Genomic DNA, 25,675 nt, shown 5'->3' with positions numbered 1-25,675 from the left:
TGACCCCCAATGTGTTTTGGCGGTTTTTTTATGTCAACCTCTGCCTCATCTGAATTGGGCCAATCACCACTCAGTGGTGTGTATATATACTGTCCTGTTTTAAACAATTTTAAACAATTTTATGCCTGATGAAGACGCCAGTCCGGTGTCGAAACGCGTTGCTACTGCAATAAAACCTTCAGCAAATATTACAAGAGACTACTTGTTTCTCCATCGTCTTGCACCACCTAGCAGCGCCGTGATAGATCCGCTTTTTCTCTCTACCAACCTACTATCAAATCAGCGGTTTCCCTCGGCAACCGGTTTGGATCTGGCAGCAGCACTCGTGGTTTACCCGCTTTTATCCTAAAGCTATCTGGTGAGCATGATATTGTTTTCCTCCATCAGTTTACCCTACTGAGTTACGCTATGTGGCGCCGTGGTCTTTTCTCTATACCCCGCACTTAGATCGGTTTCTATCGGCTCCCTCTGTAGCTGACATCCCGATTACAGGAGCACCTCTACCTGGGCGAGACCACCCTCCCACCCACTGGTTGTTGGATTTCCCTCCTGCACTGGCAGCCGCATAAACCTTTGAGAGCGACCAGGACTTCATCTACAGTATCATCTTTACTACTACTCGTTTACTCATCTAAACACCTGATTCCTCCAAGAACTATGCTGGATTTCGTCACCAACAGGAATTCACTACGTGAACGGCTTATTTTGGAATCCATTGGAAACGATGCTCTTCCTGGACCTTCTCACATAGTGAGTACGAACCCTTCTGCGGTAGAAACCCAGAGAATGACTGACCTCCATCTATCCCTAGAAGATGTCTTGAAAAAAGAAGCTCTACAGAGCATTGACTGCCGATTTTTATTGTTGTATATTTCTGAAAACATTGCACCTAGAGGTCTGAGGATCCTGACTTCTAACCCTTATCCTGACGACACTATTTTCAGCACTGACTGGAATAATTTCACTGTCTCATGCCATTCAGGCTATTTAGAAAGGCTACATAACAAACGGACCTCACTCAGCATTAAATATAGCTCCGAAATTACGTCGATCAAAGAACAACTACTATGCTTTAAAGACCATTGCGATTTCTACAAACTAGAGAAATCCACTATTAATAGGCTAACTACATTTGAGAAAGAACTCATTTCTAAGAAAGCGAAAAAATTACTGAGGGACCGTACCGACTACAGTCGTAACCCATTCGGTGAATGGAGACCTGCTTCCCTCTCTAGCGTTCAGACAAACCCCACCATGCCCGAGTCTAACAATTTTCCGAAAGGGAATAAATTCATTCAGACCAATTCTATTACCCCTCGAGAGAAAAGTTTCACCTTTAGCAGATCCTTTAGGAATAGTTCCAAAACTAGATCAACCAACATTGGGACAACCCTCCAATTGAATATTCGTGATACCGGTGGGGAATGTAAACATCCTTTGATTGACGTCCCCAACAATTTGACCAAGAGCACTATTCCCAACACTAGAGCTAATATTTCCCGTCCAAAAGTTGTCATAACGCAGATACCCATTAACGCATTTAAATCCTCTGATCTAGACCTTCATCTCTCCAGACTCATTTCCACCACTGAACCAATGGAATTGCCCCCCACCAGCAACTCCCCTACATTTTCCCTCAATGATACAATTGACGACAGTAATTCATCCCTATTACAATTATCCACTCACAATTCTCCCCAGTCCCCTAATCCAGGTTCACCCGCCGTCTTGTCTCATCAGCCTCCAGGTAATTCAGATCCCGCTCATAGGCATACCACCACGTTTACTGAGACAGACCTAGCCACCTCTGCCCTTGACTACACATATACTGCAACATCTTTTTTAGGTCTTCCCTCACAGCTAGTCGGCCCCCCTCTTACTCCCACAATCATGAGCGAGGAATCACTAATGCCATTCATCAGAAGCCCGAAAGCACAAACTATCACCAACCTATTCTCCATGCTACACAAAATCTCCACCAAAAGAAAGTTGGCTACAGACCTAGAGGACGGAGAGGAGGAAAAAATAGAAACAGAAATAAACAAACCTTCCCTCAGGAAAAAGAGGAACCTTGTCCCCCACCAGGAATAACAAAAATATTCAACATATCTTCTTATACTTTGAATTCTCATGAACACAGTTTACTAAGTAAAGGCCTTTCATTTTGTCCAACATCATCAATCGATTCCTTTGAATTATTCATGGACCTCAACAGATTCATACGTAAATTAACATTGACAAGACATTTTGCTATGGCTAAACATATTTCCACTCCTGTTGTTGTTCCTGAACAACCCCTAAATAATTCCGTTACCAACGCTATCCCAGTAGACGTTCACCCTAAGTCAACATTTTATCCAACTCATCACCAGGGTCCCCTTTTGGAAACTTTCTCCACCCTTGTCAATAATGACTTTAGATCAATTGAAACACCAACACACCACCCTGACAATTTAACCCCAAATGAAAGGAAAGCACTGAAAACTCTCCAAAAAAATGCCGACATTGTCATCCGCCCGGCAGATAAGGGAGGAGGCATAGTAATCCAAGATAAAACAAAATATCTCCACGAAACTACAAGAATTCTAAGTGACACGTCCTTCTATCATACACTTACCTCTAATCCATTATCCACGTACATATCTGAATACAAAAACCTCATAGATAATGCCGACACTGATGGTCTCCTCACTAAAAAAGAGAAAGCTTTTCTGTCCGTCCCTTTTCCGAACATGCCTTTCATTTATCACTTACCCAAAATTCATAAGTCACTTACTAACCCCCCAGGACGCCCGATTATATCCGGAATTGGCTCTCTCACCAGTAACTTGTCCCATTTCGTCGACCTTCACCTGCAACCACTAGTACTCAATCTACCATCATACCTCAAAGACTCAGCGCAACTAATCAGAGACCTGAATAACCTCAACTTTGATCCTCTCACATCCCAAATCAGTTTTTTGACAGCCGACGTCACCTCACTGTACAGCAACATACCACATAATAAAGGCATTGAAATAACAGAATCTTTCTTATCATCCAACACTGCAATCCCTGAATCACAAGTCCAATTTATTATTAACTGTATTAGATTCATTCTATACCATAATACGTTCAGTTTTAATAATAAATTTTACAATCAAGTAAAAGGATGTGCCATGGGCACCCGGTTTGCACCAGCTTATGCAAACCTCTACATGGGTGCCTTCGAAAATACATATATCCATAGCTCACATCGGTTCAAGAATAACATATTACTCTACAGGCGTTATATAGACGACTTGTTCATAGTCTGGAAAGGAAGCAACGAAGAAGCTTCCCAATTCATTGAAAACCTCAACAGTAACATTTTCGAACTAACCTTCACATACACATTTTCCCCTGTTTCCATTGACTTTCTTGATCTTACCCTCAGCCACGATAAAGTTAACAACCAATTCATCACACAAACCCATTTTAAACAGGTTGATGTTAACAGCTACATTGATTTTAGAAGCGCCCATTATCGCCCGTGGCTCCTAAACATACCTTTTGGACAGTTTAGGAGGATCAGGAAAAACTGCAGTACAGAGAAAATTTATCAAAAGGAATGTAATGTTCTAGAAAAACGGTTTATCGACAAACATTTTCCCCCAAAATTAATAGAAGGCGCAAGAACAAAAGCCACTGAATTAACACAATACTCCTGCCTAAATCCGTCCCTCAAAAAAACAGTACCTGTTAATAATTTCAAAAACAATTTCATTACCACGTTTAATAAAGGAAACAGAATTATTAGGGCAATTTTGGGCAAACATTGGCACATTATCAAGAGCGACCCCTTTCTAAAAGACCTGATCCCGGTTAAACCTAACATCACCTTTAGGCGGTCTCTAAACCTAAAAAATATTCTAGCCCCCAGTAGAATCAAAAAACAATTGTCATCCAACACACATTTTCTGTCCGGTCTGAAAGGATCCTATAAATGCGGTCATTCCCGTTGCCTATGTTGCAACATCATTTGTAATAAAAAACACACATATACATCCACGGTAACCAATGAATCTTTCCCTATCAGAACATTCCTTAATTGTGGGAGTTCATACGTGATTTATCTTATCGAATGCCCATGCCAACTACAATATATTGGTAGAACCACCCAATGCCTGAGAACCCGGGTTAATAACCACCGGTTCAACGTTAACACAGGTTTCATAAAACATAGTGTGTCTCGGCACCTTGCCCAGATACATAAATGCCAATTTAACTTAATCAGCATCACTCCTATAGAACATATCCATCCAGATGTCCCAAATAGGTTCAATAAATTAAAACAACGGGAAAATTATTGGATTTTCAAAATGGACACACTACATCCAAGGGGTTTAAATGACATTTCGGAATCAAGCTTGGATTAACCATACCAATAGCCTCTAGCCCCTACGTTCCTATAACTTACTTGCCTGTAATACTACTAGTAACCATGTCCCGATATACAAAACCCGGACATTTCAAGTTAAAAATAACATCCCCCATGTACATACATATTAATGTCTTACTACAGTATGATTCAATCTCCTTACCTAGTTACCCCCAGCAGAAGCCCTTCGTTTTTCTTCTATGTCGTCCACACGAACCAGCCGGAATATGCGGGTCATTGTGCGGGCCATCGTGCGTTCCACCCCATGCGTTCCACCTCATGCGTTTCAACTTTGGTCCCCACCGGCCACCGTAGTTTACATGGTCTCCTTGACAACGTTTTAAACAATAAAAAACTGAAACTGACAAACTATCACGAGATGAGTAAAAAAGTAAAAAGTAAAAAATAAAAATAAACAACCATCCCTGGCGCCCTACCACAGTTTTAGATACTTTCTTAAATTTATTTATTATTTTTTAATAAAAAACCAATCTCCCATTAGTCCCATAATCCAGATGTGACACTCTTTCCTTTTCGACTTATCCTCTATTATACATTTTAAATATTTGTTTTTCCAGTATCCTTTATGTTTATCACCTAAACCTCAGTGCATATTGTTTTCTTTGTTATTTGCTCACTTTTATTTGTATTCTTATTTTTTTGAACTTTGACCCCCAATGTGTTTTGGCGGTTTTTTTATGTCAACCTCTGCCTCATCTGAATTGGGCCAATCACCACTCAGTGGTGTGTATATATACTGTCCTGTTTTAAACAATTTTATGCTTGTGAAGTTTGTGCTAGGTCCAAGACTCCCAGGTCCCGACCTGCGGGCTTACTACGTTCTTTGCCCATTCCCCAGAGACCTTGGACCCATATCTCCATGGATTTTATCACCGATTTGCCTCCATCTCAAGGCAAGTCGGTGGTGTGGGTTGTAGTAGAACGCTTCAGTAAGATGTGCCACTTTGTGCCCCTCAAGAAACTACCCAATGCTAAGACGTTAGCTACCTTGTTTGTCAAACACATCCTGCGTCTCCATGGGGTCCCTGTCAATATTGTTTCTGACAGAGGGGTACAATTTGTTTCATGGTTTTGGAGAGCTTTCTGTAAAAAGTTGGAGATCGATCTGTCCTTCTCCTCTGCCTTCCATCCTGAAACTAATGGCCAAATCTAATCAGTCTAATCAGTCTCTAGAACAATATTTAAGGTGTTTTATCTCTGACTGTCAATATGATTGGGTCTCATTCATTCCCCTCGCCGAATTTTCCCATAATAACCGGGTCAGTAACTCATCAGGGGTCTCCCCCTTTTTCTGTAATTTTGGGTTTAATCCGCGGTTTTCCTCCGTTTCACCTGGTCGTTCCAACAATCCCGAGGTAGAAGTCGTTCATCGGGAACTGTGCACAGTCTGGGCCCAGGTTCAGAAGAACCTAGAGGCGTCCCAGAGCATACAAAAAACTCAGGCAGATAGAAGACGTTCTGCTTACCCCTTGTTTATGGTCGGCGATCTGGTGTGGCTATCGTAAAAAAATTTGCACCTGAAAGTCCCGTCCAAGAAGTTTGCTCCCCGGTTTATAGGGCCGTACAAGGTCATTGAAGTCCTCAATCCTGTCTCCTTCCGACTGGAGTTGCCCCCATCTTTTCGAGTACACGACGTGTTTCATGCCTCCCTCCTTAAACGCTGCTCCCTGTCCTTGGCTCCCTCGAGGAAACCTCCGGTCCCTGTTCTCACCCCTGAGGGGGTAGAATTCGAGGTGGCCAAGATTGTGGACAGCAGGATGGTCCAAGGCTCCCTCCAGTACCTGGTCCATTGGAGAGGATACGGGCCTGAGGAGAGGACGTGGGTACCCGCCCGGGATGTTCACGCTGGGATATTGGTCAGGAGGTTCCACCTTCGTTTCCCCAATAAACCAGGTCCACTTAGAAAGGGTCCGGTGGCCCCTCATAAAAGGGGGGTACTGTAAAGGATCTGCCAGGCACAGCTTCTTTATCTACGCCCATAGGTAATCAGTCTGCACCTGCTTCTAGGTCTGTGAGACTGACTCCATCTTCCACCACTCAGGATGGCAGGCTTAGGAGTGGGAGAGCCTATCGCAGCCTGGCCAGACGGAGCTAGCTCCTGCCCTCTGTCTATTTATACCTGCCTTTCCTGTTCCTCCTTGCTTGTGAATCTTCTCTGTTGGTTTCCTGGCCCTGCTGCAGCTTCTTGTACTATTTGTCCCTGCTTCGTATTGACCCTGGCTTGTTGACTACTCTCCTGCTCTGCGTTTGGTACCTCGTGCTCTCCTGGTTTGACTCGGCTTGTTCACTACTCTCCTGCTCTGCGTTTGGCACCTCGTACTCTCCTGGTTTGACTCGGCTCGTTTACTACTCTTGTTGCTCACGGTGTTGCCGTGGGCAACTGCCCCGTTTCCCTTAGGTTCTGTGTTCCCTTGTCTGTTTGTCTGTCGTTCACTTATTGAGTGTAGGGACCGTCGCCCAGTTGTACCCCGTCGCCTAGGGCGGGTCGTTGCAAGTAGGCAGGGACTGAGTGGCGGGTAGATTAGGGCTCACTTGTCTGTTTCCCTACCCCCATCATTACACCATGTCTGTATGACATAATGTTACAGTCTGTGCATATAAAATATACAGGCATCTGTTAGGCCATACCATACGGCTGTTGAACATAGACCGTTAGTGCTTATAGGCGGCTGTCCGGCACGATCACCATTATGTACATTCAGATGCGGGAAAGGGACTTTTCCTTCCACATACATGTACATAATAATGTGGTAAAGGGTTAATCATGCTCCACCCCTTTTTGTCGCAAGCCCTTTACATACCATTCTTTACTTCCCCCTCCCTGAACAGCCTTTACTCCTTCCTTGTCACTCATGTTGCATTAGCTAATTGTAATGCAACAAGAGTAATGCGCCTGTTACTATTTATGTCTCCTGCTTCTCCCAGGCAGTGCTTCATTCATCAATTAGAAATAAATTATCTTCTCAAACACTATTGTCAAAAAGGGAGGACAGCGAAGTGATACTCTTTATGCTGCATTACAGCTTGTACAGGGTTTTCTAGGGTTAGAAACAGGCAAACTATCAAGCTGACCCAACCATGAGCTGAGAAAAGCAGCTGCAGCTATTAACATTTTAAAACCACAGAAAAGTGATGAAAAGGTGAATACATGAATTTCTATATTATTGATGATTACATGTATAAGGCCGGATTCACACGAGCGTGTGCGTTTGGGGGTGCAAAAGGTCGATAAAAGCTCTGTGTGCCAGCAGCATATGATGCGTGGCTGCATGATTTTTGCGTAGCCGCCATCATTATGACACTCTGTTTTTATGTTTGTAAACAGAAAAGCACGTGGTGCTTTTCTGTTTTCATTCATAATTTTGACTACTGTAGCGTGCATCACACGTGGCACACAGAAGTGCGTCCGTATGCCGTGCGCGGTTTTCAGGCACCCATTGACTTAAAAAACGGGCAAATATAGGACATGTCGTGAGTTTTACGCAGCGGACATACCCTGCGTGAAAATCACTGACAGTCTGAACGGCCCCATTGACTAACATAGGTCCGTGCGACGCGCGTGAAAATCACGCACGTTGCACGGACGTATTATACGTTCGTCTGAATAAGCCCTAACTGCGTAAACTGAGGAACTTAAAATGCTTGTCCCAGAGAGTCTGGAATTCTTGTTTGCATGTGCAGCATCTTGTTGCATTCTTATTAACATTACTTTCATATATTGCACAAATAGATGTGATGATATAGTGTCCTATATTTATTGGTTTTATCTATTGACATACAGTACTGTACAAAAGTTTTAGGCCTCATTTACACGAACGTATTATACGCGCGTGCGACGCGCGTGCTTTGCACGCATGTCGTACGCACCTATATTAGTCAATGGGGCTGTTTAGACGATGCGTGAATTGCGCTCATTGCGTGTGCGCAGAAAAAAACTCACGACATGTTCTATAATCGTGCGTTTTTCGCGCACTCACGCACCCATTGAAGTCAATGGGTGCGTGAAAACCACGCATGCCGCACGGAAGCACTTCCGTGCGAACTGCGTGATTCGCGCAAGAGCTGTCAAACTCCTGAATGTAAACAGAAAAGCACCACGTGCTTTTCTGTTTACAAACATCCAAACGGAGTGTCAAATTCGAGATGAGCGCCCCGAACTTCACCGGGTTCGGCCAAACTCGTTTTGACCGAAACCGGTAAAAAATGTTCGGGTACGCGACGTCAGGAGACAGTCACTGTCCACGGTGCTGAAAGCGTTAAACTGCTTCAGCACCATGGACAGTGACTTCCGCTCCGAAAATCCATGAACCTGTAAAAAAATAAAGACGTTCTGACTTACCGATAACTCCGGTCCGACCTCCCGGGATGACAGTTCAGTCAAAGTGACAGCTGCAGCCAATCACAGGCCAAGCACAGGCTGCAGCCAATCACAGGCTGCAGCGGTCTCATGGACTGCGGCGTCATCCTGGGAGGTGGGGCCGGATGACAAGAGAGGGACGCGTCACCAAGGCAACGGCCGGGAGCCCGGACTGGGGGAAGCAGGAAGTTCTTGGTAAGTATGAAAGTCTTTTTTTATTCACAGGTTGGTGTATATTGTGTTCGGCATTCACTGTCGAGGGTGCTGAAAGAGTTACTGCCGATCAGTTAGCTCTTTCAGCACCTTGGACAGTGACGGGCCTCGACTACCTCATCTCTATGATGGCGGCTGCGTGAAAATCACGCAGCCGCGCATCATGACACACGGAGCTGTCAAATGCCTTTTGCGCGTTTAAAACGCAACAAGGCTGCGTATACGCAGTGCATACGCCATACAAACGCGCGCAAAACGCAGCGTTTTTTGCGCGCGCAAAACGCATACGCTCGTGTAAATGAGGCCTTAGGCAGTTGTGAAAAAATGCTGCAAAGTAAGAATGCTTCAAAAAGTGTTAATAGTTTTTTTTTATCAATTAACAAAATTCTAAATGAATGAACAGAAGAGAAATCTAAATCTAATCAATATTTGGTGTGACCACACTTTGCCTTCAAAACAGCATCAATTCTTCTAGGTACACTTGCACAGAGTTTTTGAAGGAACTCGGCCAGGGAGGTTGTTTCAAACATCTTAGAGAACTAACCACAGATCTTCTGGGTATGTAGGCTTCCTCACATCCTTCATGTCAATCCCAGACAGACTCGATGATGTTGAAAGGCTCTGTTGTTACACTAAAGATAGTTCTTAGGGTATGTTCACACGGCCTATTTACGGACGTAATTCGGGCGTTTTGCCCCGAATTACGTCCGAAAATAGCGCCTCAAAAGCGCTGACAAACATCTGCCCATTGAAAGCAATGGGCAGACGTTTGTCTGTTCACACGCGGCGTAATTTACGCGCCGCTGTCAAATGACGGCGCGTAAATAGACGCCCGCGTCAAAGAAGTGACCTGTCACTTCTTTGGCCGTAATTGGAGCCGTTATTCATTGACTCCAATGAATAGCAGCGCCAATTACATCCGTAATTGACGCGGCGTTCAAGCGCCTGCACATGCCGGTACGGCTGAAATTACGGGGATGTTTTCAGGCTGAAACATCCCCGTAATTTCAGCCGTTACGGACGCCCTCGTGTGAACATACCCTCAATGACATTGGTCGTATGTTTGGGGTCATTGTCGTGATGCAGAATAAATTTAGAGCCAATCAAATGCCTCCCTGATGGTATTGCATGATGGATTAGTATCTGCCTGTATTTCTCAGCATTGAGGACACCATTAATCCTGACCAAACTCCATTTGCTGAAATGCAGCCCCAATCTTGCAAGGAACCTCCACCATGCTTCACATTACATTTATTATTGTACTGCTCTACAGCCCTTTGGTGAACAAACTGCCTTCTATAACAGCCAAATATGTTAAATGTTGACTCATCAGTCCAGAGCACCTGCTGCCATTTTTTTGCACCCCAGTTTCTATGTTTTCGTGCATCGTTGAGTTGCTTGGCCTTGTTTCCACGTCGAAGGTATGGGTTTTTGGCCGCAATTCTTCCATGGAGACCACTTATGGCCAGACTTATCCGAACAGTAAATGGGTGTACCTGGGTCCCACTGGTTTCTGCCAGTTCTGAGCTGATGGCACTGCTGGACATCTTCCAATTTCGAAGGGAAGCATGATGTGTATTTGATCTGCTACACTAAGTTTTTTGGCCGTCCACTGCGTCTACAGTTCTCAACATTGCCTGTTTCTTTGTGTTTCTTCAAAATAGCTTGAGCAACACATCTTGAAACCCCAGTCTGCTTTGAAATCTTTGCCTGGAAAAGACCTTGCTGATGCAGTATAACTACCTTGTGTCTTGTTGCGGTGCTCAGTCTTGCCATGGCGGACTTGTGACATGAAACTGTCTTCCCCAACCTCACCTTTTGTCACGTAGGGTTCGTGGACCCACTGGGCCGTTCCGCCTAGGCGATATGGCAGTTGGCCAACAGGGCGCAGGTCAGAGTCTTTAGTTTATATAGGGTACCTGTGGCAGCTCGGACAGTAGCAAGGCAGGCTTGGCAGGAACTAGGCAGCAGGTAGACGTCAGGAGTGGAGAAGCAGGACAGGTGTGGTATACAGCACAGCACGGCTACAGCTAAGCACGGCACTAGATCAGGATACAGGTTACAGGAACAGGAAACACTGGGAGCAGGAAACACTAGGGGACCATTTGCAAGACAGACTAGGAATACATCAACAAAGCTCAGGCGTGGGAGGATGGGGCTGGGACCTTCTTATAGCCCGGGGTGCTCTGGACCAATTAGCTCAATCACCAACATGCTTGCGCTCTAGCTTCTCAAGTCTGGACTGAGCTCGTGAGCGCACCCTGGTGGTCACTGTGGAGCAGGACGGCCGTATGTGCAGACATCTCTTGAGAGAAGGGCGTCGACTGGATGGAAGGAGTTCGTGGTCAGCGACCACGGATGTTACAGTATCCCCCCTCTTACGCCCCCTCCTCTTGGGACCAGAACGAGAAAGAAACCTCTTAATGAGGGTAGGAGCGTTGAGATTCTCCTCTGGCTCCCAGGACCTCTCTTCTGGACCAAACCCCTTCCAATCTACTAAATTAAAGGTTCTTCCTCTTACTTTTTTAATGTCCAAGATCTCCTTAACCTCGAAGGTGTCTGAAGGGCCGCTGGATGCAACCGCAGGGCTTGGTAAAGCGGTTCAGAACCACTGGCTTCAGGAGAGAAACATGGAAGGAGTTGGGGATCTTGAGGGTAGGAGGTAGCCGAAACTTGCAGGCGACAAGGTTGATCTGCTGCAGGATCTCAAAGGGACTGAGGAACCTGGGAGCAAATTTGTACGACGGCACCCTCAGTCGAATATTCCTGGAGGACAGCCAGACCTTTGTGCCAGGAAGAAACTGAGGGGGTTCTCTTCTCCTTGTGTCCGCCTTCCGCTTCATGTGGTCGACCCCCAGCAGGATGGGGGATCGAGTCTGCTGCCAGATCTGCAGAAAGTCCCCAAAGGCCGTGTCAGCAGCTGGCACCTCGGACGTAACAGGGACCGGGAGAGGAATTTGTGGGTGCTGGCCATAGACAATAAGGAGCGGTGTCTTCTATGTGGACTCGCTGGTATGATTGTTGTAAGCGAACTGGTGGTCACTGTGGAGCAGGACGGCCGTATGTGCAGACATCTCTTGAGAGAAGGGCGTCGACTGGATGGGAGGAGTTCGTGGTCAGCGACCACGGACGTTACACCTTTATAGCAATTGGGCTGACCTCATCCGGTTTTAATCCTTCTGCTCAGCTGTTTCTGTGAGGGTATGTTCACACGCTAGACTAAAAATGTCTGAAAATACGGAGCTGTTTTCAAGGGAAAACAGCTCCTGATTTTCAGACGTTTTTTAAGCCACTCGCGATTTTCGCTGTTTTTTACAGGCGTTTTTGGAGCTGTTTTCTATAGAGTCAATGAAAAACAACTCCAAAAACGTCCCAAGAAGTGCCCTGTACTTCTTTTTCGCGGCCGTTTTTTTACGCGGCCGCTTTTCAAATCGGCTGCGTAAAAAAAAACGGCTGGTCGGAACAGAACGCCATTTTTTAAATCAATGGGCAGATGTATGGAAGCGTTCTGCTTCCGATTTTTCGGCCGTTTTTCGGGTGTTTACGGGCCGAAAAACGGACGAAAATAGGCCATGTGAATATACGCTTAGGGTATGTGCACACGATATCGACAATTACGGCTGAAATGACGGAGCTGTTTTCAGGAGAAAACAGCTCCTGCATTCCAGACGTAATTGCTCGTACTCAAGTTTTGCGAGGCGTCAATTACGGCCGTAATTTGGAGCTGTTCTTCATTGAAGTCAATGAAAAATGGCTCAAATTACGTCCCAAGAAGTGTCCTGCACTTCTTTGACGACGCTGTTCTTTTACGCGCCGTTTTTTGACAGCGACGCGTAAAATTACAGGTCGTCGGCATAGTACATTGGCAAACCCATTGAAATGAATGGGCAGATGTTTGCCGACGTATTTGAGCCGTGTTTTCAGGCGTAATTCGAGGCGTAAAACGCCTCATTTACGCATGAAAATAGGTCGTGTGAACCCAGCCTTACAGTTAAAGACTGTTTTTCAACTTAAATATGAAAATGATGATCATTATCACCTGTTTGGTATAATTGGTTAATCATGCACCTGACTATAATCCTACAAAATCCATGACTTTTTGCAAGTGTATCTACAGTAGAAGAATTGATGCTGTTTTGAAGGCAAAGGGTGGTCACACCAAATATTGATTTCGATTTCTCTTCTGGTCATGTATTTTGTTAATTGATAAAAAAAAATATTAACACTTCTATTTTTGAAAGCATTCTTACTTTGCAGCATTTTCCTACAACTGCCTAAAACTTTTGCACAGTACTGTATCTGTTTACAAAGTCATGTGCAATTGTAATATAATACATTTGCAACCACTTGTATATTATCCAATTTGCTATGAAAGTAAAGGTTAAATAAATCAGTTATCTAAAAGACTATCTACATTTTTTTTAAACCACTATGGCTGCAAAACTTTTTTGCTGACAAATTTTGCTATACTGTATTTTCATAAGCTGCATTTCTCTTTAGTTTATCATAGTAAGCTCATTTATGGATCAACCACCTCTGATGCTATTTGACTACAAATATCCTGAATGGACCATTTCAGTTGGATACCTAATTGGGGGATCGTCCTTTATCTGGATTCCATTATACATGATTTATAAACTAGTGTGGACTCCAGGATCTCTCAAACAGGTAATTGTTTGCAATACAAAATGGTTTCTATGTTAGATTGTTTCTAAAAGTGTTTGAATCAATAGTGCAAAACAGGTATATATCTGCTCGCTATGTCCCATATATATATATATATATATATATATATATATATATATATATGTGTGTGTGTGTGGTTTTACTGGTTTTGAGATGTTTCTGAGCTCTCGCACATATAACGCTTTCTACTCCACGCCCATATCTACAGGTCGAAATTGACTTACTTTTATATCTATCATGCATCCAGGTATTAATAGAAGAACGCATCTTATTAGAGATGTCAGTTTGGTAGTGTCAAATCATATACTAGCAATAGTAGTAGCATACAGAATTCTGGTAGCAGCATATAATGAAATATGATGTAGCAATATAAAGTGTACAGTAAAATGCTTTGTCTGTCTAGTTGTGTGAGGGTAGTAGTACCAATTAAATATTATAAATAACCATATTTATTTACAAAAAGTTTCAGAATAAGAGAATACCTATTTCACATCAGCGTTGGCGGCTCCGTTAGGGGCCTCCGTTGCAGAATCCGCTAAAAATATTGGAAGCAATACCACATAATGCTGCACTATTGTTTCCGGTAAATCTGCAAACACCTGACGGAACCCATTAAGGTCAATGGGTTCTGTTATGCGCCGCTTCTCTTCGCTGTTAAACAGAACCTGCGCTTCCGGTATTTTTGTTGTTCTGCTCTTCTCATGGAGCTGAATGGAATGGTGAACGCAGATGTGGACAAGGCCTAAGAAAAATAACTTTTATTTTTTTTATTTTGCACTGGTTTCAAGTTTTCTGAATACACATTTTACTTACGATTGAAAAGGCTAAATCTAGGCACAGGTATATATGTATTCACATAAACACAGATTCTCCTATGGACTATTCTTATATACAATACAATGCACTATTAATCAATACTGGTGAATAATATGCTAGCAGTGATTCCCAGTCTGTATATAGATAAGAGGCTTTAATAAATAAAAACTAATTTTGCTTTATGTATTTTTTTGCCGGCTGCTGTTTAGTCTCTTGTTCTTTGTTTTTCACTTATTCTTTAGAGGCTGGCTATTTGTATCCGACCTGAAAATGTTGAGAAGGATCAGCAGTCCGATTCCTTGTGCATGGCAGTGGCACCCTAGTTACACATTCTATAGCCCAAAGGTTTTGCAGACTAAGCTGAGATGTCACAGGGAATCAGCCAATGGTGCTTTAAAATAGTCTTCACTCCTCTCTAGGCGGTTTTGCCACGTGCAGTACTATTCAGAAGCTGCTGCTGGAGGTACAACTAGAAGAATGCACACCGTCATGTTCTTTTATATGCTTGTTAACAGTTAAATGATGGCAGAAAATGTGTTATTAAAAGACGTATTATACAGTGTGTCGATTTTGTGTCTGCTTGCAATACAGCGGTATGAATAGGAGGTATAATCTCTAAATCCTTCCTATGTCTCTGCCAAACCTCACAAAAATCATATTTATAATCTTAATCAGTTCAGAACAACTGAATACACTATTGTGGGGTTGTACCATAATCTAAATTCGAAATATTTAGATTTTATTAATTGCAAATCTACATTCTGTAGCACTGGTTAAAGATGACCTGTCACTAGGTCATATAAGTTGAACTGGTTTACGGACCTGAATAGCACTGTCTCCCGCAAAAAAAATTTTCCCTGAACCCCCTCCTCCTTCCAGAGATATGGCCCACTGTTCTTTTGGCTTCCTATATGCTAATTTTCTGTAGTTAGCCAAAAGGGCATGAACTACTCTCATTCTCCTGGGCTGGAGCTACCTTCCCTGCATCTGATGCGGACCAATCAGCGTGAGGCAGCTTGAGGGTAGTTTACGCCCTGTTGACTAACTACAGCATATTATAAAATAGGGAGTCAATAGAACAGTGGGCCATATCTCTGAAACAGGGGGGCCATGAAAAGAAAAACATAGTGATGGAATCAGGGACACAGTGCTATTCAGGTCAGTAAACCTAGTGACAGTTCCTCTTCAAATAAAATTAATTGTATCAGAATCAATTAGGGTATGTGCACACGTAGTGACCAAAAACGTCTGAAAATACGGAGCTGTTTTCAAGGGGAAACAGCCCCTGATTTTCAGACGTTTTTTGAGCAACTCGCGTTTTTCGCGCCGTTTTCGCAGCGTTTTTTACGTCCGTTTTTGGAGCTGTTTTCATTGGAGTCTATGAGAAAACATCTCCAAAAACGTCCAAAGAAGTGTCCTGCACTTCTTTTGACGAGGATGTATTTTTACGCGTCGTCGTTTGACAGCTGTCAAACGACGACGCGTAAATGACAGTTTGTCTGCACAGTACGTCGGCAAACCCATTCAAATGAATGGGCAGATGTTTGCCGACGTATTGTAGCCCTATTTTCAGACGTAAAACGAGGCATAATACGCCTCGTTTACGTCTGAAAATAGGTCGTGTGAACCCAGCCTTAGAGAGTCTAGAATGGATAGAGATAATTAGCCTCATTTTTTATGTCTGATGAGTATATACCAGTTTATTAGGTGTAGTTGTCAATATGTATATAGCATAGACGGTTACTATTAAACACTTATTTATATATGTATTTTGAGAACTGTACATAATAAGTGAAAGAAAACTTCAGAATGAACTTGTTTGTTTTACTGAATTACTTGTTTTTCCTATGCGTCTTGTATTTCTTAATGAAACAATGTCATGTCCATTATTAAGTCATGTGAATAGAAGTTTCCTTGCTCCATAAACCCACAAAGTAACTTTTTACAGCAAAGTGCAATGGTTTTCGGTATATATATTCTTTTCTGTCCTGTACAGTTCATGAGGATTATTCTTTATCTTCCTAGATGACATAAGAAATTACTATTATTGCAGTATTAAATAGGGATAGCAGAACACTTTAGTAGTTTTAAACAGAATACTGCTATATGAAATATAACTATGGAATTTAAAATTACATGCATAAATTATGTGACAGAGGATTTCTTGCTAAAATAGATTATTTTTTGTTTATGATATAAAGGATAGTAATTGTTGAAATTTGTCTATGAGTGGGCATAGTTTCTGAAAAATATAGGGGAACTTTGCTATATCAATTACTATTTAATTTTGAATTCTGCCTACTTTATTGAGTTAACAAGTGAAGTTAGTGATGAATAGCATAATAATCTACTGTGTACACCCTAGGACAGAACTACAAGGTTGAAAAAATAAAAAAAACTGGCATCGCACACAGGGTTTCTGATTTTTATTGACAGTCAATATGTTATGAATGTTTTACTTACTGTCTTATCCTAAATAGTTTAAATTATATGATGCAAATTATTGTATTAAGAACAAAAAATAAAATAAAGAAATATATTACGTGTGGTATCTCAATCTTAATACATACCTTCAACCAAATGTGAAACATTAACTATGTTCAGTCATTCTCATATAGGTTCAGACATTTGTGCTCCAAACTTCTCCAGTCTGTATGTAATCAATCCCTCCTGGCTTTTCTCGTCTCCTCTGTTAGCTCTCCATGGCAAATAACCTTACCATCCCTCTATAATATGCAAAGACATATCTGACTCAATCTACTGTATACCTGTAGTAAAACGTCCCTGCTGTAGAGGTAAGACCATGAACTTTTTATTTTATCAGTATTGTGAACAAACCCAAAATATGTACCAAGACAAGTTACCATATATAGGGATGCATATGATAGATGTACAACTGAAAAGACAAAAAACCTGTGGCGCTAGTTTCTAAACGTTTTTCGCAGTTTTTATCCCGTAGTCCTTGAATTAGCTTCAATGGCCGAGGACGAAAAACTCAGTGAAAACGCAGAAAAATATGTGCAGACAGTTCAAAATCTGCTCAAAATTCCTGAAGGAAATCGAAGGCAGATTTTTTTCTGCCTGTAAAAAACTTTGTGTGAACAGGAACTTAAACTCATGGCATATTGCTAGGACATATCATAATTTTCTGATTGGTGGGGATTCAACTGCCAGGACAACAACAATCCTGAGAATGCTGCAAAGCCAGCAACCATTCGCTCTGTTATGCAAGAAACAAACTCTAATGCCAGTTTCACACGACCGAGTGCCACTCGGGCCGTTTTTCACGGCATCCGAGTGGCACCCGATCGTTTCTACGATGAAAACTCACCTGATTCTCCGATCCATGGAAAGATAGGACACACACAACGGTTGTGTGCATTACGGTTACAAACTGTTCCCACAAAGTTTGTTAGTGTAGCGTCCATGGCTGCGGGCCGTCGGGTTCACTCACCTCCCGACGCCCGCAGCCATGGATCCGTGAGCGCTGGTCCCCGTCTCCCTCCTAGGAGACGCCAGCGCTCACTTCCGCTCCGTACGGCTGTGTCCCGTTGGGTGCGCGCGCACGCTCGCGCCCGGCCTTAAAGGGCCAGCTCGCGCAAATAGGAAATCGTCATCATCATCAACTGCCACGATTTCCTGGTCTATAAGAAGGCTCCTGGCCTTCTAATCCTTGCCTGAGCGTTGTTCGTTTTCCCAGTCTGTCTTGCAAATGGTCCCTTAGTGTTTCTCGTTCCAATTGTTACCCGTGCCTTGTTACCCGTTCCTGTTTGCCATGCTGTGCCTTAGTATCGAGCCGTGCCACGTCTTGTGTCATCTGCCACGTCTGGAGGAATACGCCACGTCCTGTGTCATCTATCACGTCCGGAGGATTCCGCCACGTCCTGTGTAATCTGCCACGTCCGGAGGAATCCACCACGTCCTGTGTCATCTGCCACATCCGGAGGAATCCGCCACGTCCTGTGTCCTCTGCAACGTCCGGAGGAATCCGCCACGTCTGGCGCAACTTGCGGCTCCTGAGTCATCCGCCACGTTTGGCGCCATCTGCTGCACCCATCTCATCTGTGCCAGAGCTGCGGCCACCATCTGGACTATTCAGGTACCCTTGTGCGGGACATTGTATTTCTGGGGTGTCCTGTTGTTTGGCCAGCTGCCTCCCCGCTGCAGCGGTACGGCCTAGTGGGTCCACTAACCCGCTCCGTGACAGTACGCTCAGGCCATGGACCCCGCTGGTCAACCTGAGACTTTGACGACACAAGCCATGCTGGCCGAGATGGAGGATCTCCAGTCACGACAAGACCAGCTCCTCCTGTCGGTGAACGCCATAGCCCATCGGCTGCTTGCTCCAACCTCAGTCATCACCGCACCTGTTCCTGCGGTTCCGCCTGCTACACTTCCTGTCTGTACCGATACCAACCCCGTGTTTCTTGCCGCTACCTCCACTCTATGACAGAGATCTGAGGTCCTGCAGGTGATTTTTGAATCAGTGCCTGATCCATTTCAGACTACATGCCAGGTCCTTCTGTTCGGATGACGTCAGGATCGCCTTCATCATCTCTCTGCTTACTGGCAAAGCCCTGGCATGGGCTAATCCTCTGTGGGAACATCAGGGACCAGAGACCTGGGACTTGCAGTGCTTCCTACAGACCTTCCGCTCGATCTTTGAGGAACATGGGAGAGTTTCTTCGGCTGCTGCATCCTTGCTAACCCTACACCAGGGAGACCTTTCCATGGGCGAGTATGCCATCCAGTTCCGTATCCTGGCTGCTGAATTGACCTGGAACAACGAGGCTTTGGTGGCTACATTCTGGCAGGGACTGTCTTCAGGGATCAAGGACGAGCTGGCTGCTCGCGATCTGCCATCTACCCTGGACGATCTTATCTTACTCGCCTCCTGAGTTGACATGAGGATCCGGGAATGTTCCCAAGAGGTTCTCTGGGAGAGAGAACTTCCCAGGCTGGATTCTGCTGTCCCGCAATCCCCCTCAGTCATTCCACCAGAGGATTCGATGCAGAGGAATTATGTAAAGTTGTCTACCCAGGAGAGTCAACGCAGACACACTTCTGGACTTTGTCTGTATTGCGGCCGTGGAGGCCAATTTTTTGCGTCTGTGTCCCCAGAAGCCAGAGAGACCCCCTTGCCTAGGATTGGTTGGAGAGACAACCCTAGGTGGAACGGAACCTAACAGAGCATTCGGTTCCAAATTGACTATTCCTGTGACCCTAGTATCCGGCGACAGGACGCATCAAGTCTCTGCCTATCTTGACTCTGGCTCTGCTGCAAATTTCATCCAGAAAGAGCTTGTGGATCATTTTCAGCTGCCCACAGTTCCCCTGGAGACATCTTTGGCTGTTCCCTCAGCTAATGGACTGCCTCTGCCTGATCCCATCATTTCTAAGACCAAGCCGTTGAAGCTCCAGGTTGGAGTCCTGCATTTCGAATTTATTTCTTTCCTTGTTTTGCCCAAGGCCATCAACCCTGTTCTGCTGGGCCTGCCTTGGCTTCGACTACATGCCCCAGTCCTGGACTGGAATTCTGGAGAGGTTCTCCAATGAGGCTCCAAGTGCCATGGTCGTTGTCTGTTGCAGATCCATCCTGTCAAGCCTTCTCTGCCTCAGTCGTTGGCGGGACTGCCTTCCCAATTTGCTCAGTATGCAGATGTTTTCAGAAAAAGGGAGGCTGGATTCGCCGGGGTGATGAATGGAAGACGGCTTTTAACACCCGGGACGGGCACTACGAATACCTGGCGATGCCCTTCGGACTGTGTAACGCTCCCGCAGTGTTTCAGGAGTTCGTTAACGATATCTTCCGAGATCTACTCTATGTCTGTGTTGTTGTTTATCTCAATGATATTTTGATTTTCTCCCCAGATCAGACGACTCATCGGAGGCATGTCAGTCAGGTTCTACTACGATTAAGGGAGAATCATTTATACGCCAAGCTGGAGAAGTGCGTCTTTGAGAAGAGTTCTCTGCCCTTCCTGGGCTACATCATCTCGGATAAAGGCCTCAAGATGGATCCTGAGAAAGTGAAAGCTGTCCTGGAGTGGCCACGTCCTCAAGGCTTAAGGGCCATACAGCGGTTCCTGGGATTCGCCAATTTCTACCGGCAGTTTATTCCTAACTTCTCTTCTCTGACGGCCCCCATCTCGTCCCTTACCAAGAAGGGTGTGAACACCAAAGTGTGGACGCCAGAGGCAGAGTCCACATTTATTAGCCTCAAGAGAGCCTTCACTTCAGCCTCGATCCTCCATCATCCTGACGTATCTCGGCAGTTCTCTCTGGAAGTGGACGCTTCCTCTGTTGGTGCAGGTGCACTTCTGTTCCAGAGGAGCTCCAAAGGAAAGGCAGTGGTATGTGGCTACTACTCAAGACTGTTTTCTTCTGCTGAGCGCAATTACTCCATTGGAGATCGGGAGCTACTGGCCATCAAATTGGCCCTGGAGAAGTGGAGACATCTTCTAGAGGGCACTGCTCACCCCATCCTGATCTTCACCGACCACAAGAACCTCACCTACCTTCAGTCTGCACAACGACTGAATCCCCGTCAAGCCAGGTGGTCGCTGTTTTTCACCCGTTTCCAATTTCTGCTCCACTACCGTCTCGCGGACAAGAATGTGAGGGCCAATGCCCTGTCCAGATCGTTTGTGACGGAAGACACGTTGGAGTCCCTTCAGACTATCATAGACCCGTCCTGCGTTGTCACCGCTTATCCTCTGCAGATTAGAGACATCCCTTCTGGGAGGACGTTTGTTCGGTTGGCAGACAGGAGAATTCTCTGCTGGGGACACAGTTCTAAACTGGCTGGGCACGCTGGTGTCCGTAAAACCCGAGACCTGATTGCTCGTCACTTCTGGTGGCCCACGCTACCTAAAGATGTTCTGGACTTTGTCTCTGCTTGCACGGTGTGTGCCTCTAACAAAGTGACTCACTCCAAGCCTGCCGGCCTGCTTCAACCTCTGCCTGTACCCATTGCCCCCTGGCAGCACATCGCAATGTACTTCGTCACAGACCTTCCTCTCTCAGCAGGATGCAACACCATCTGGGTGGTGGTGGACCGGTTCTCTAAGATGGCACATTTTATCCCGCTGACCGGCCTACCTTCTGCTCCTCGTCTGGCGAGTCTCTTCATTCTACACATCTTTCGCTTGCATGGCCTGCCTCTTCACATCGTGTCAGATCGGGGTGTTCAATTTACGTCAAAGTTCTGGAGAGCCCTCTGTAAACTCCTGGATGTGAGTTTGGATTTTTCCTCAGCCTATCACCCCCAGTCCAATGGGCAAGTTGAAAGGATCAACCAGATCATGGAGAATTATCTCCGCCACTTCATCTCTTCACAGCACGATAACTGGGTACAGCTTCTTCCATGGGCCGAGTTTTCATACAACAACCACACAAGTGAGTCCACCACCTCCACTCCGTTTCACATCGTGTACAGTCAACATCCCAGAGTCCCTCTTCCTGTGTCGACTTCATCTCAGGTACCCGCTGCTGATTCTGCATATGGGGACTTCCTGCAAATCTGGCAATAGACCCGGTCCTCTATTTTGCTGGCGGTAGATCGCATGAAGCGAAAGGCGGATACTAGGAGAGGAGAGCCGCCTCAGTATTTTCCAGGGACTAAAGTTTGGCTGTCCTCTCGGAACATTCGCTTGAGGGTGCCTTCATACAAGTTTGCTCCCAGGTTCCTTGGTCCTTTCGAGATCCTGCTACAGATCAACCCTGCCTCCTATAAGCTGCGGCTGCCTCCTACCCTCAGAATCCCTAACTCCTTCCATGTGTCCCTCCTGAAACCAGTGGTCCTGAACCGCTACAGCAAGACTTCTAGTTCCACAGTTGCCCCCAGCGGTCCTTCTGATGTATTAGAGGTAAAAGAGATCCTGGACTGCAAAAGGGTAGGAGGAAGGACTTTCTATTTGGTGGACTGGAGAGGGTTTTGTCCTGAGGAGAGGTCCTGGGAGCCAGAAGAGAACCTCAGCGCTCCTGCTCTTATTAAAAAATTCCTCTCTCGCTCTGGCCCCAAGAAGAGGGGGCGTAAGAGGGGGAAAACTGTAGCGTCCATGGCCGCGGGCCGTCGGGTTTACTCACCTCCCGACGCCCGCAGCCATGGATCCGTGAGCGCTGGTCCCCGTCTCCCTCCTAGGAGACGCCAGCGGTCACTTCCGCTCCGTTCGGCTATGTCCCGTAGGGTGCGCACGCACGCTCGCGCCCGGCCTCAAAAGGGCCAGCTCGCGCAAATAGGAAATCGTCATCATCATCAACTGCCATGATTTGCTGGTCTATAAGAAGGCTCCTGGCCTTCTAATCCTTGCCAGAGCGTTGTTAGTTTTCCCAGTCTGTCTTGCAAATGGTCCCTTAGTGTTTCCCGTTCCAATTGTTACCCGTGCCTTGTTACCCGTTCCTGTTTCCCGTGCTGTGCCTTAGTATCGAGCCGTGCCACGTCCTGTGTCATCTGCCACATCCGGAGGAATCCGCCACGTCCTGTGTCATCTGCCACTTCCGGAGGAATCCGCCACGTCCTGTGTCATCTGCCACGTCCGGAGGAATCCACCACGTCCTGTGTCATCTGCCACGTCCGGAGGAATCCGCCACGTCCTGTGTCCTCTGCCACGTCCGGAGGAATCCGCCACGTCTGGCGCAACTTGCGGCTCCTGTGTCATCCGCCACGTTTCGCGACATCTGCTGCACCCATCTCATCTGTGCCAGAGCTGCGGCCACCATCTGGACTATTCAGGTACCCTTGTGCGGGACATTGTATTTCTGTGGTGTCCTGTTGTTTGGCCAGCTGCCTCCCCGCTGCGGCGGTATGGCCTAGTGGGTCCACTAACCCGCTCCGTGACAGTAAGCATACAATTGTCCAAAATGTCTTGGTATGGTGAAGAATTAAGATTTCCCTTCACTGGAACTAAGGGGCCTAGGCCAACACTTGAAAAACAACCACATAGCATTATCCCTCCTCCACCCAACTTTACAGTTGGCACAATGCAGTCAGGTAGATATCATTCAGGGCCGGCCTTAGGATAGCCAGTGCCCCTTGCAAATTCTATTTTGGCGCCCCACCCCATCATAAAAAAATGCCCCATAAAAAACTGTAATGCCCCCCACAGTATAATGCCCTTTATAGTGCCAATACACAGTATAATGCCCCCTTTAGTGCCCCCTACACAGTATAATGTCCCCTAAGTGCCCCCACACAGTATATTGACCCCCACACAGTATAATGCCCCTTTAGTACCCCCATACCATATAATGCCCTCATAGCTGCAACATACAGTATATTAATATTTAATAATATATTATAACCCCTTTAAAGACACTGTCTTTTGTCCTCTAAGTCTGCACAGACAGTAAAATGCCCCTAAGTGACACACAAAGTATAATGTCCCCTTAGTGGCCCCCACACAGTATAATGCCCCCTTAGTGGCCCTAACACAGTATAATGTCCCCTAAGTGCCCCCACACAGTATAATGCCTCCTTTAGTGCTCCCACAGTATAATGTCCCCAAGTGCCCCCACACCGTAAAATGCCTATTTTAGTGCCCACACATAGTATAATGTCCCCAAGTGCCCCCACAAAGTATAATGTCCCCCGTTATTGCTCCAACACAGCATAATGCCTTTTAGTGACCCACAGACAATATAATGCCCCCTTGTGAACCCACATAGTATAAAATAGTGCCCCCTTATGCCAACCCACACACAAGGGCCACCTTATGCCCCACTGTCCCACAGTATAATTATGCCCACCCCACGCAGTATACAGTCCCCCTATACCCCACTGTGTAATTTAATAAATATGTATAAATAATTTTGCCGAGCACGGGCGCTTTGGAAACACAAGCAGGGGAAGGGAGCCAGTGCAGCGTCCCCTTCCACCTGCTGGAATGATGCGCCCTGTGCGATGGCACAGGTCGCACACCCCAAAGGCCGGCCCTGGTAACGTTCTCCTGGCATTCGCCAAACCCAGACTTGTGCATCCGACTGTCAGATAGAGAAGCGTGATTTGTCACTCCACAGAACACGTTTGCACTGCTCCAAAGTCCTGTGGCGGCTTCTTTATACTACTCCATTCGATGCTTGGTATTGTGCTTGGTGATGCAAAAGCCTTATATGGAAAACCATGCCATGAAGCTCCCGGCACACAGTTTTTGTGCTGATGTTAATGCCAGAGGAGGTTTGGAACTCTGCAGTTATTGAGTCAGAAGAGCGTTGGCGACTTTAATGTAATATGCATCTCAGCACTTGGAAAGCCCGTTCTATAACTTTACGTGGTCTGCCACTTCGTGGCTAAGTTGCTTTTTTTCCTAAACCCTACCACTTCGCAATAATATCACTCACAGTTGATAATGTAATATCTAGGAGGGATATTTTATGACATGACTTGTTATAACGGTGGCACCCTATTACAGTAGCACGCTGGAAATCAGTGAGCTCTTTAGAACGACTGATTCTTTCACAAATGTTTGTATAGGCAGACCTCATGGCTAGCTGATTAATTTTATACACCCGTGGCAATGGGACTGAATGAAACACCTGAATTCAGTAATTGATAGGAGTGTCCAAATATTTTTGACCATATAGTGTATGTACACAAAATATACAGGCTTGTCTTAACATTTAACTTTTGTGTCTATTTGGCAGAGTAGTCGCTCCATTCCCCTTAGGGTACCTAAATAATTACATATGCTTGTTCAACTGTGTATGTCACCAAAATTTATAGTTCGTTATTGAATTGTAATTATGAAAAAATTTCTTCCATGAGGCATTCAGATGTGGAATGCTTCACGGAAAAAGTTGCCAACTATAGAAAAGCCTAATTGTGTCTAAATAGTCAACCACGATCTAGTGGATGACCATCAATTGGTGGCCAGTAGATCATGACGACCAGCAGCAATTCCCATTAAAAATGACTTCACCTCATGGTAGGAACACACACAACATATTCAGTGCGGATACACTGCGCTAAGCTGCGCAGCGCATCCGCCCTGAACACCGCAGGCAATGCCATCCGGAAAATGGCACCACATTGTGATGCGTTTTTACGGCGGAATTTCCACTGCGAAGCAGCGTCGGAAAAGAAAAAACACAAAAAACGTTCATACTTAACCCCTCCCTCTTCTCGGAGCGTAGTCCGGCCTCCTGGAATGACGTTGCAGGCCATGTGACGCTGCAGCGGTCACATG

At 45.4% G+C, this 25,675-nt stretch overlaps 1 protein-coding gene across 1 annotated transcript in view; it reads left to right on the top strand.

Moving 5' to 3' along the window:
- The window catches only part of LOC142743192 (sodium-dependent serotonin transporter-like), a 154,912-nt gene extending 139,588 nt beyond the window's left edge, over window positions 1-15,324 (top strand). Inside the window, exons 12-13 of the mRNA XM_075853694.1 lie at window positions 13,491-13,658; window positions 14,735-15,324. Coding sequence (XP_075709809.1) covers window positions 13,491-13,658; window positions 14,735-14,815 — 249 coding nt within the window. The 3' untranslated portion in view covers window positions 14,816-15,324. The remainder of the gene's footprint in view (window positions 1-13,490; window positions 13,659-14,734) is intronic.
- The last annotated feature ends 10,351 nt before the right edge of the window (window positions 15,325-25,675 follow it).

This window comes from Rhinoderma darwinii, chromosome 1 (genome assembly GCF_050947455.1).
Source record: "Rhinoderma darwinii isolate aRhiDar2 chromosome 1, aRhiDar2.hap1, whole genome shotgun sequence".
Taxonomy (NCBI): Eukaryota; Metazoa; Chordata; class Amphibia; order Anura; family Rhinodermatidae; genus Rhinoderma; species Rhinoderma darwinii.
The sequence above is the reverse complement of the archived record's forward strand: the minus strand, read 5'-3'. Positions and strand labels throughout refer to the sequence as shown.